Below are 12,423 nucleotides of genomic sequence, written 5' to 3' on the forward strand. Positions count from 1 at the left end.
CCTGGAAAGACAGAAGATCTTCAGGTCTCTTGTCGCTGTGAAAGGTTAGGATGTGTGTGATATTAGACATCCATGCTATGCATGTTTACAGCATACTCAGTTTCTATAGAATGACGTCACTGAAGACCCAGCATCTTAGAACAACAGTTGCATTAATTCATTTCATCATTTGCACAACGTACTCACTTGTCCTTTGGATGTCAGGTGAACTGACCTTTAAAACATTTGCGCAAGAGTGGAACGAGAGAAACTTGGCCTCACATGCAATAGATCAAATCGATCGGAAGTATAACCCAGTTAGTAATTCATCATGCAGACGTGGATGGTATATTTGATCTCAGTGACCCTATTAAAAAATATGAAAAGTGTGCGGCTTCCTACCGGCTCGGCTGTGGAGCTTTGCTGAATGCGCTGTTGAGACAGGTCACTGTAGGCCTGATGAAGAGCCTTGAGTTGTTCCTTGGTCTCCTGTCTCTCCTCCTCAGTCATTCTACAACAGACAATAATCACAGTGGTATTTCTTCATCACTGACACTACATTACCCAGTATATAACACTTTGATTTTCCTAACATGATGATTGAAAGTGCAGATCTACCAAATGCCCGTTAAAATCTTGAGAAAACATTGTCTTTGTAATTAAAGATAATGTTTTAATATGATGCATCTTAATATGAAAGTAGACAGTATTAATAAGGATAGCACAGAAAATCACAACTTAAAGCAATGACTGAACAGAAATCACTGCCCCTTCTGTACTGTTATAACTGTGCAATCATATGAACCATACTTGTCACTGTGCTTCGTTAGCATCAACTGCGTGCTCCGTAGTGCTTCCGCAATCTGCTCTTTCTTTGTGGCCAACTCTTCCATCGAAACCTGCAGACAGAAATTGGATGCATATTATTATTGTGCAACATGCTTTTCTTTCTCTATAAGCACAATTAAATTTACAACATATATAAACATATAACACTGGTTTATGCTCAAAGCATCTTATGAAGAACACAGATAAATATATAATGGTAAAGTTGTTGAAAGAGGTCACATATCTACATCGATTTGTAAAAGTCCTTTATAAATCTGCCATTAAAATACTTAAATTATATTCAGAATATGTATACTGTTGTTGCAATAACACTTGGTAAACGCAGTTTTTCCTGGCTGAAAATGCAAAATTTGTATTTTCTCTGCAAACAACTTAATGTAACAGAGAAATGTAATAATAATAAAAAGAATAATAATAATAATAATGTCATCATTTGATATTAATAATAATAATAATAATAATAATATCTGTAATGCAGCTTATAGTCCTCCCTATTATATTAGAAACTGACAAAATATAAAAGCTTTCAGCATGTTGGGAACAAGGGCACTTGCACTTTTACCCTTGAGTTGGGTACATAACGCTTTAATCTCTTCAGCTGCTTCAGAAACAAAATGCTTAGGTAACATTGTCGCTGGAGTGAAACTTTCAAGGCCATGGGGGGAAAATGTAGAATAGTTTTTAGCTGAATTTACTCCTCTTAAATACTCAGTTGCTACAATTAATTGTTTTGTATAATTTTTGGGTTATTAACAACATTCTACAATTATGGTGCTGTGTAACCTGTACCTAAAACACCGTGTTTTATTTACAGAGGTTCCAGAAAAAGGGATGCCACATTATGTATGCTTATGAACTGAATGGAGTGGGTAGGCTGGAGAAATAGGTTGCCAACTTGGCCCACACAAACCATTGCCTTATACTGAATGGTAATTTAGATAAAGCTGTGTGCCAAAAAAACAAGGTCATATAGTAAGTAACACTACAAAATGTTTTAAATATAATATGTTCTGCACATTTGTAAATCCTATTACTATGACATCAGTAAGGGGGAATTAATGTGTAATAGGGAAAGGCATGGAAGTATGTATGACACACACACAATGGCCATGTGTATTACACCTTCAGTGTCACTTATTGTGAGTTGTCAATAGATGCTTTTACAACATAAAAGAATATCAAATTAGTGCAATAAACACTGATATGGGGCTCTGTGTGGGTTGTAAGTTATTGTTAATTTTTTTAATTCAAAATTTAAGTGTTTTGAATATGTGTTTTTAACATTAAACTTTATTCATATCTCTGTGTTGTTGACTTGCTTTAGATTTTACATTCCAGACACGAATATTATTATGACCTCATAAATAAACAGATATTAATGAGAATGGTGTTTAATTTTTAGATGTTATGCATTCTGTATTTTCTGTCATATGAGAAAATCACTTTAAAATATTTGGGGGGTACTTCGATGTTGTGGACTGTATTGGTGAACAAAGGCAAATGTACATTATGTAAACAATGTCAATAACCAAGATCATTAGTAATTCATTCCATTTTATTTTTCTTTCATTTTGACCACGCTCTATAAACAGCCAAGGCGTTCTTCGAAACTGTGACACGGCACAGTTCACTGGTGAGAAAAACTGTAAAAAAGGTAAACATCAGATTTGATTAATTTATGATCTTCTTATGCTGTTTACCTGGGGCTGACTAGACGTGTCTGTGCTGGGTTTACCATCTTCTTTGCTAAGGTGTGTTTTCACACTGGACATCCAGTTTAATAACTTGCTAACCTTGTCACCATGCTCTCTCTTCTCTTCCTCAACAGATTTCTGGGATTCAGGGGAAAGAAAGTCACAATGTCTGTTAAATCAATCCACCTCACAAAAAAAAAAAAAAAAAAAAAAAAAGAAAAAAAAAGTAACGTGGTAACCCTCCACCCTATACATATAAGGATTTAAAAAGTAAACCGCCCAGCCAGTAGCCACGATTAGACCAATATAGCTTAATCTTTTGTGTGAAAGTGATAACTGAGAATAGCATTGGCAATTGATTTGAAAAAGATTACATGAAAACAAAACAGTGATTACATGGACTAAAATAAAACTGATATGAAATTTAGTAAAAAGAAAATCACAGCAGAACACATAAACCACTATTGTAATTAGTTATGTGCTGCAGCAATACATGTTTACAACACAAAGCGACCAACATTTACTTTATTTACATTTTCATTTGACCCACAGTTATAGTCCGACGTAATTGTTACAATAGTGGAAAACCAAACCATTACGATGTTATTTGTACTCAATCAATACATCCAAAAATACTGAAATGATGAGGCACCACCAACAGAATAAGGTTTAGTTGCCTCAATGAGTTTGAGACCGGTGTGGCTGTCATAGACCCCTCGTTCCAAAGCTTCCTTAAAGGAAATTTTCCTTTTTGTCCTTGGGCAGGTTAGACTTTTCGCATGAGATTTCTCATCTTTCACTTGCGAGAGAGTAGCCTCATCGATCAATCCACTTCGGACAGCTTCTTCCAACTGGACTCTATAATGAGTCTGCGGGTGGATCAGCCCTCCTGTTAGAGACTGGAATTCCAAGCATCTGAGTGCCATGTCTCTGGGGAAAAGGTTCTGCTGCACAGCCTGAGCCACAGTGAGGACCTTCCCAGTTTGCGGGTGGACGATTCCATTATAAGCCTGCTCAAACTGTGAGAGTTGGCGGGCCAATGTGTCATCCAGAAGCCCTTTTCGGACAGCTTCAGTGACCTTCAGTTTTTCTCCTGTGCATGGATCACAGATCCCACCAGTGCATGTTTGAGCCTCTAGCAGCCTCACTGCAGTAAGCCTGTCCAAAAGATTCTGCTGGAATCCTTTGAATATGGAAACCCTTGATTTCAGACTGATGTCCCACAGCCCAGATATAGGGGAGTGGGGATCTTCAAAGACGGTGTTCCTCGAGATCAAGAGGTCTGCAAACTCATTAATGCTTAGGACCCCCAACCGGTATTTTTCCAGATCCGTTTTATCCAGCATCTTTAAACTTAGGGCATGTTCAATGAAGAACTGCCGGCCACTTCTGACGTCTGTCAAAACATGCAACATTCCTCTGCTGGAGTCTACTACTTCACTTTCCTTCCATTCAGTCTCCTGCTGTGACAAAAAGAGATAGGTCCTCTTGTCAATACATTTGGTCTGATATGCCTCAATTGTCGACATTTCTGCACCAGTGTTGCTGTTGATAACTGAAACTCGGTGTGTGCTAGAGGGGGTGATATTTGAAAGATGTCGATCGCCAAAGGGCAAAAGGAATACGCCGCCATCAACATCGTACACACACATTTTGAGCAACTCGCAGTAGTAAGCTTTCTGGCCTGTTTCTATGCTGTGGAACCCTTTAGGATTGGTTACTGGTTCATACAGACTTTGTAAGGTGGCTCTGTTCAAGATGCCCAGATCGAGTGCAATGTTCGGTGATAGTCTTAAGCCGCTCTGTGGATCTATCAGTCCACCAGTGGCAATCTGAGCCTCAAGGATCTTTCGCCCTTTGTGTCTATCAAGTATTCTTTCCTCCATTGCTTGGAACACAGACAATATCTTGCCACTGTGGGCATAGCCACACACCGCTTTCTCAGCATCAAGCAACTTGTCCTTCAGTTCCTTGCCAACCACTCCTCTTCCAACTGCATCCAGGACCGAATAGGTCGTACCTGTTACATGGTCTATCATATACCCAGTAGCAGCTTGTGCTTCGAGAAATTCTATTGCATATGTTTTAGCTATAAAGCCTTTCTCTGCTGCCTCCATGAAAGAGACCTTCTTCTTGCTTGATTCCAAGTACACACCCGCAATCGCACACGTCTTTCCTATGAACCTACAAAGAGGAGCCTCCACCTCTTCCCAGGTTATCTGGCCCGATTTTAACTTTTGAATGGTGCCAATGTCGAGAATTTTAGCTGTGACCAAATGTTTAAAAGTCACACGCCTTCTAAGACCCTGCAACTGAAAACTTTCTAGATGGTCAGTTTGTCCCACTTCATTTGTTTTCACCACATCTTTCACAACTGGAGGGAAGTCTTTGAAATTATAAGTAATTGAGTTGGATGTAGACATTTGGCCTTTACTGGATAACCTTTCCTCAGATGCTGAGGTGGTGTTTGTAGTTCCTGTGTAATCTTCTTTTTCAGTTATGTTCAGTATGTGGACCAGTGAGGTTGACTGGGAGTGGGAGTAACTGGAAGTCTCTACATTTTTGACCTGAGGTTCCAGTGGTCCGCTTAAATTTTTTAGCAATTTTGTTTCATTGTAAATGTTCGTCTTCTCTTGCTTTGCCCTCAGTTCTTCGACAGCTTTTTCCTTTTCTCTGGTTACTATCTGTTGAAACAACATGTTACATTCATTAGAACAGAGTGTTTTCAAGACAGAATTTTAGAACTGTCAAAAAAATATACACCATATAACTAAATTGCTACAACCTACTCAGAGAAAGCAGTATGTGCTAAAAATAATACCAAAATCTGGAAAAAATGAACATCACACATTTACATAGTACAATGAATACATCTTTTTACAAGTATGGCTCAGAAGTAAATGAAAGTGTGGATTTTACCTCCAATGAAATTTTCAGTTTTCTTAGCTCTTCTTCGAGTTTAGCCTTGATTTCTTCATCAGACAGCACCATTCTTTTAGCAACCAATAACTCATTCTTCAGTTTTGCAACCTCTTCATCTTTAGCACACTGATGATTTTTTTGATTCATCAACTCCATATCCTTAAACTTCTTGTTTTCTGAGCTGATGGCAACCTCCAACTTCAGAATTTTTTCCTGTAGTCCTTTTACTTCTTTAACGTAAGATACACTTTGCTCATTGAGGGACCTCACTTCCATTTCCTTTAAGAGCAGCTTCTGCTCAGTGTCAGACAATTTTTGCTTAAGCTTTGCATTCTCTTGTGCCGTCACATTTCGTATATTGTCTGTCTGCACAGTACTGGCTGTAAACTTAATTTTCTCTGTTTCTAACTGAGTAATCCGAGTTTTGGCGCTAATTAGCTCTTGGTTCATAACGTTTTTTTCTTTTTCTAATTGATCAACCTTTAAACGAAGTGCATCTAACTGCTGCTCTGCCTCCTGCTTCAATTTCAGAGTGTTCTGGTTGAACATCTTAAGTTGTTCTATCTCCTGCCTCAGGAATTTGGTTTCTCTTTCAGCAGTTTCTGTGCTATACAAATGCTCTCTTGACTTCTTATCATATTCAAATTTTGCACTGGTTTCCTTCATCAGCAGCTTCTGTTCCATCTCCTTCTCAACCAATTCTAGTTGTCTTTCATAGCCCTTTTTCTGCAAGTCAAGTTTGCCCTTCAACTCCTCCAGCATTTGTTTGCAGTTCTCAAGTTGCTCCTCCAGCTTTTGGGATCTCAGCTGGGAAGCCAAAGTTTCTTTCTGCTTCCGCTTGACCTCCTCCTGTGTTTGTTCTAGTTTCTGCTTTAAAAGGGAGATATCTGATGTCAGTGAGCGGGATTTCTCTTCAGCAGAACTTCTCTCCCTCTGAAGGACAGAAATTTCTTGTTTAAACCCGGAAATAAACTTGTCCGAGTTTGAGGTCACTTCTTTCAACGTTAACTTGTTCCTCTGAACTTCCCCTTCCAACTCTTTGATTTTTGACTGGTGGAGCCTCCCCTGCTGGGTTTCTTTTTGTAACTCCTCAGTCGTTCTCCTCAAAGAACTATTCAGTCCTTCAAATTCTGCCTTCAGAGTTGATAGTTGCTTGTCAGCAATTGCCTTGTCCTTCTGAAGACCTGAAATCTCCCTTTTGAGATCTGCAATGACTTTGTCACTGTTCTCAGTCATACCTTTCATTGTCTGTCTAGATTTCTGAAGCTCATTTTCTAGCTCCTTTACTTTAAAACTGCATTTCTGACCTTCTGTAGTCTCCTTCTTAAGTTCTTCCATTGCTTTCCTTAATGTAAGGTTTAAATCATTTATTTCAGTTCTCTGCTCTTGTACAGTCTGCTCAGTAATCTTCTTGTCAATGCCAGCAGAGTTAAGTTCAGACTTCAGATTCATGATATCTTTTTCATAGCTTGCTATGGTCAGGTTCAGGGCTTTATTTTTTTCTTGGAGAGTTGATGTTTGCTTGACTTCCTCATTGTAGTCCCTCAACTTAATTTGAAGGTCATGTAAACTTTGGGTTTTCTTTAACAGTTCTTCTTCAATGATTTTCACCTGAACTTTTGCGCTGTCAGCTTGAGATTTATATATATTTATTTGTTGATCTTTGCTGCCCATTTCCATAGTGACCTTGTCAAGTTCTGATTTCAGGGCCTTCATAGATTGCTCGGTTTCCAGATTGGTTTTCTTCAGTTCGTCAACATTCTTTTTTAACTGAGCAACTACCTGATTGCTCTTGTCTAGTTCCATCTCCAGAGCTTTAGTTTTAAATTGAGTTTCTTGTTGTGACTTTGTTTTCAGGGTAAATTCTTCTTTGGTTTTGTGGAGTAGTCCTTTTAAACTATCTGCTTCTCCTTTGTGTGATTTGAGCTTTTGTTCTGAAAATGATTTTTCTTGCTGTAAAGAATCTATACTTACCATTAGATTTTTGATGTCATTTTCCAGTTTAACATTTGCCCTTGTCAGTTCATTGATTGTAAATCTCAGCTGATCTCCTTCAGCTTGCTTAGCAGCCAGATCTTCCTCCAAGCTTCTAATTTTTTTGCTGCTTTCTTGTTCAACAGAGTTCTTTTGAAGTAACTTCCCCTGATTCATTTTCAGTTGTTCCTTTAAACCCTCAACCTCCGTCTTGTGGAAAAGGGCTTTCTGCTCCAGTGAGGACTTATCTCTCTGCAAAGATTTGATTTGTTCTTGAAAGATATAAACTGACTTCCTAAGCTCTGTAATTTCCTGCCTCAGCTCCTCTGACTTTTGACGGTTGGTGCTTCTTTCTGAATCCATGTCAATCTGGAGCTTTTTCATTTTGTTATTTGTTTCATCTAAGAGGTCCCTGAAACGCTGAATTTTCTCTTCTGCTATGGTTTTCTGCACCAGCACGGAGTTCAGCTCAGATTTCAGAGTCTTGACCTCTGTCTCAGCCTTTATTTTACCCTTGGACAGCTCTTCCACTTTGTACTGAAGTACTTCAGATTTCTTTGCCTCTTGGTCCCTCTGCAGCAGCACACTGTCCATACCTGAACCCAGGTGCTGAATGCTGCTAGAGAAGCTTGTCTGATGGATGCTGTCCCTCACAACAGATCCATGAAACTCACTGTGAGTTCCCCTAGATTCTGACTGCTGGGCCAGGTCCTTCTCCATAATTCGTACTTGACTCAAAAGGTTAGCCTCCACCGCCTCTTTCGCCTTAAGCTCTCGCTCTAGGGTTCGACTGAGTTCTTCCAAGTCCTGTACATTACAGTCCTTTCTCCTGAGGTGATCTTCCAGCTTCCTTCTGGCCAGAGTGCTCTCTTCAATATTCTTCTTCAGCATCCGCAAGCTCTCCTCCAAGGAAGCCCGCTTAGCCTCGGACTGCTGGACTTCTTGACGTGCCCGGCTAACTTCCTGCTCTGCAGCAGCCCGGGCCTTCACCATCGTCTCAAGCTCCACACGGTACTGCTGTGCCTCATATTCTGCTTTTGACTTCTGAAGGGTCAGATCGTCTATGGCCTTTCTTTGTGCATCCACCTCTGCCTGTACACGTTCCAGGTGGTGCTGCCTTTCTGCTAGCATGGCCTCCAGCTCTGCAACATGTCCCTTTAACCGGGTAACCTCTTCCTCACTTGCCATTTTTTGCATCTCCAGACTTTCTGTCCAGGTGACGTGCTCACTTCTTTTGGACAATCTCTTTCTCTACAATGAAAGGCAATATCATCTACCATTCCAGTGCAAATAAAAATAATTAATGAAGAATTCCAATTCAATGGTTCACATGATGGCACACTTACCAAGTTGAAGCTTCAGTTGAACTATAAAGAATCTCCCACCACCTTCCACCATGTGAAAGCGCGTATGATTTTCAAACACTAAGCTACAAAGCAACATTTTTGATCAGGAAAACATCCATCACCACCAGCGATACAAAGGACTGCATCTTTTGTATCGATATTTTAGTTCCCCACAGATTAAAGTGTGAAATGAAGCTGCAAACCCAGAAGAAAAAAAGACAATTTATCTTGAAAATAAGCAGAAGAACAAATAAAAATCAAGGGTTGTTTAAATATTGATTTTCAGTTTTGATACCTGGGGGGTTTTCCTTTGGCATATGTACAACATCTGCAATGACTGTATGAACTCTCAAATAATGTCAATTAATCAAATGCAATCAATTTCTATCCTTTTCAAAAAAAAAAGATGCCCCAGATTTTTATGATGTCATTGAAGATTTCTATTAAAAGCAGGCACTGACTTTATTTTCTATATTTTTAAAGCAGCATCTCAACACCACCATACTGCATGTGGTTTTGACAGCAATGCTGACTGGCATCTGAGAATTTGTATTAAGAACAAATTCATGTCTTGGTTATTTGCATGAACTTTTAACATCTCATCATAGGGTCAAATGAAAATGTTTTTCACTCTTCAGGATCATATGGAGAGTTGAAATGCTGAATAATTACTTTGGAAGTGTCTTTAATTTGTATTTCCTCCAGAACTGACTAGCTAACAACAGTGCCCTCGTGAAAGATCTTGCAGTGCAGATTATAATCTACTGACATTTCCTGCAGTCTTCATTTTAAAGTTATCAAACTGGTCATCGGGGCAACTTTGATGCTCAGGGCCTGTTGAAATAGGATAAACTTTTTCTATATCCTCACTGTCGCATCATAAATCTTTCCCAATTACTGAACAGCTTGATGTTTTTAACCATGAAAATTGACTTAAATTATTTTAACTCATCTCCGTCTTCAGTAAACAGTAAGAGAAAATTATGGCTGTCGGAAGGGGTATGCACTTGCACGGATTTCCGCTTCATCAATGTATGATCAAACTTTGTTTTGTTGTCATTTTGGAGCTGCAGTCTGTTTCAGATGACAAGTCCTTGATCTGATACTAGGAAAGAAGGTCTGCATGTCTCTTCCAAGCCTGACTCATGATCTTTTTTCTTGTGAATGTGTCCAATGGAGTGCAACCTCACACATTACACACCACAGGTCACATATTCCCATATCCACAGAGGGCCAGAATTTACCTTCAACATAAGAATACTGAGCACAACATCACAGGTTACATTAGAAGTGAATAAATGAATGGGAAGAAAAAAAATCTAAGACCAGACAGTCTATAAATTAAATGTCTAAATAAGCCAGCATGCAAAGCCTACCCCCTACCTGCAACTGCAATTAAAATCATGCAGAGGTCAAGACAACAGTGCAACTGGAATCTTTTCTTAACTATATAGTTTTTCAATTGTTATGCATGCCATTAAGAGCAAGGGATAGAGTAAAACAGAATAGAAATAAGACAGCCTAAAACATAACTCTGTTTGAGTGCAAACGTGCATTGCAGTGTATGAGTCTGCTTCATTCCTTAATTTCTCTATGTGCAAAAGTGCATCATCAGTTGGACTGAATAAGAACCTGTAATAAGTATCTGTGATGAAGCATCGTTACAGGGTACTCTACCTCTTCCTCCTCTGTCCTCTTCAAGGTCTCGCTGGCGAACTTCACATATTGTGTCATGAGTGTAACCAGGGCGGTGTAACGCGTCCGGAGGTCCATGAACTGAAGAGGAGGCCCATGTGTTAAAGCAGTTAATTTCCTCAACACGTTCCAGTCGCACCAGATGGATTAAATGTAATTTTAAGGGCAATTTCTCCTCACCTCCTGTATGATGGCATCTGATGAGCTCTGCATCCTCCGTCTCTTCACAGGCGACTTGTGTTGGGAGTCCACCATCGCTCTGTATGTCATCAGCTGGAGCTCATAGTCCTGAATGCACAAACACCACTGTTATCCATAGTACTTCAGAATCCAAAGACCATATGAACTTTATCAAAGAAGCAGGTGCATTTTTACATTTCATCAGACTGAAAACGTGTTTATTAAAACTCCAGATTAGGCACCAGTTGAAACAGTCACCTTGACGGCAGCGGAGTACTGCTCTGAATACTTCTGGCACTCATCAATCTTGCATTGTTTCTGTTCAATTTCTGAGACAAGGATCTGCGGACATATGGAAAAATAAATTTTGAAGCAATAGTCTAGTTTCTACAGTTAGATTATGTAAAACAGAATAGAAATCCTTTAAACTGCAATTTACAGATGGGGCAACAGGTAGGTTGCTACGCAAAAAGGTACTTACACTGAATGGAGTAAAATTTTCTTTCTGCACGAAACCGCAAATCATCGTAAAATGCTTTAGAAAAAAATGTTAGTTAAAGGAATCAAAAAAAGTAGTAACTGATATTAGAAATGCGAAACCTTCTGCTGGTTGAGGAGCTCGGCGAGTGCCTTGCTGTCCTCCAGCTGGTTCTGCTGTGCTTTCAACTGTGTGGCCTCCACCTCGTTGATCCACTCCTCTAGGGTGTGGTACGTGTCTCTGTAGTATTTCAGGGACTTGTTGATGCCCTCCAGATCTCGAAGTCTGAAACACAACCGTTGAAAGAGGCATAAGACCTTTTCTTTGGGGGGAAAAAAAAAAAAAACAGAATTAAGGTATACTTTTCATTTTTCAAAGGGGTTTGCTTAAGTGCACTTCTGAAAAAATTATACAACTATTTGTGCAGACCTGTTCTCAATCTGGGAATGCAGATTCAGCCATCTCTCACTAAGTTGGTCAGCTTTCTCCTTATGCCAGTCCAGGTCAAAGTCACGTTCGTTGTGCGTCTTGAACATGCGGTCACTGATGGCTCTGGCCTTTTGCAGCTCATCTTCCAATTCATGGAAGACCTCCCGCTTCTCATCGATCTCTGTGCGCCATTGCTGGAAATGCATAACATGCTTTACCATGAGAAACTAACACATTTCACAAAATATGTTTTGGAACCATACACTTCTAAATAGCCAGTGATATGTAAATGTTAATAAAAACACCATGAATTAAAGCAGGTGACCATATATTGGACTACAGGGAAAGTCAACATATCTGTTGGTTTACCTTGAGTGTGCTCATGACCGCTTCAATCGTCTTGGCGTCAGCATTGACTGCATCCTCTTCACAGAGTTTGGCCTCGTAGAGCTTCACCAAGGCCTCTGCCTCTTGGCTGTGTTTCACCACCAAGCTCACAGTCTTCAGTCTGCAGGAGGACATTCAAAACCACTCACTTCTGTACCTTTCCTGCTACCAGTTGCTACAAGTCTTAATTAATTTCTGACAGTTTATCCAGCTCAGTGGAACAAGAGGCCATGGAAAGTGGTGGATACGCACTTCTCCAGGTAGATGGAGGACATGGAGTAGACCTGGCTCATGCTCTGAATGAGAATACTGAGCTCAGAGGAGAGGTTGGGCACAGAGGGCGAGGCTGACGCCTGGCTTATGAACATCTCGCACTTCTCCTGCATGGCCTCCAGCTCCTCCTTCAGCCGGTCCAGCTCTTTCTTTGCTCTCTGTGAACAGCAGGACAGGGGTCACCCACAAAGGAAACCGTGCATCAGACAAAAAAGTC

General features: G+C 39.9%; 2 protein-coding genes across 11 annotated transcripts in view; both read right to left on the bottom strand.

The window, feature by feature from the left end:
- Positions 1-12,423, bottom strand: part of dst (dystonin) — a 170,918-nt gene that overhangs the window by 73,507 nt on the left and 84,988 nt on the right. For all 10 annotated transcript variants that reach the window (XM_029251529.1, XM_029251530.1, XM_029251538.1 and 7 more), the window contains 10 exons: positions 12,186-12,364; positions 11,916-12,054; positions 11,547-11,740; positions 11,240-11,402; positions 10,898-10,981; positions 10,640-10,747; positions 10,442-10,540; positions 2,529-2,660; positions 790-878; positions 382-490 (listed from right to left, as the gene is read on the bottom strand). In XM_029251529.1, the coding sequence (XP_029107362.1) occupies positions 382-490; positions 790-878; positions 2,529-2,660; positions 10,442-10,540; positions 10,640-10,747; positions 10,898-10,981; positions 11,240-11,402; positions 11,547-11,740; positions 11,916-12,054; positions 12,186-12,364 (1,296 nt within the window). The remainder of the gene's footprint in view (positions 1-381; positions 491-789; positions 879-2,528; positions 2,661-10,441; positions 10,541-10,639; positions 10,748-10,897; positions 10,982-11,239; positions 11,403-11,546; positions 11,741-11,915; positions 12,055-12,185; positions 12,365-12,423) is intronic.
- LOC108932770 (desmoplakin-like) lies at positions 2,609-10,430 on the bottom strand. Its single transcript, XM_018749342.2, has 3 exons — positions 8,765-10,430; positions 5,442-8,669; positions 2,609-5,206 (listed from the first exon to the last, which is right to left on the bottom strand). The coding sequence occupies exons 2-3, from the start codon at positions 8,613-8,615 to the stop codon at positions 3,140-3,142; spliced, it is 5,241 nt and encodes a 1,746-aa protein (XP_018604858.1). The 5' UTR covers positions 8,616-8,669; positions 8,765-10,430; the 3' UTR covers positions 2,609-3,139.

Source organism: Scleropages formosus, chromosome 4 (assembly GCF_900964775.1).
Source record: "Scleropages formosus chromosome 4, fSclFor1.1, whole genome shotgun sequence".
In the NCBI taxonomy this organism is placed as follows: Eukaryota; Metazoa; Chordata; class Actinopteri; order Osteoglossiformes; family Osteoglossidae; genus Scleropages; species Scleropages formosus.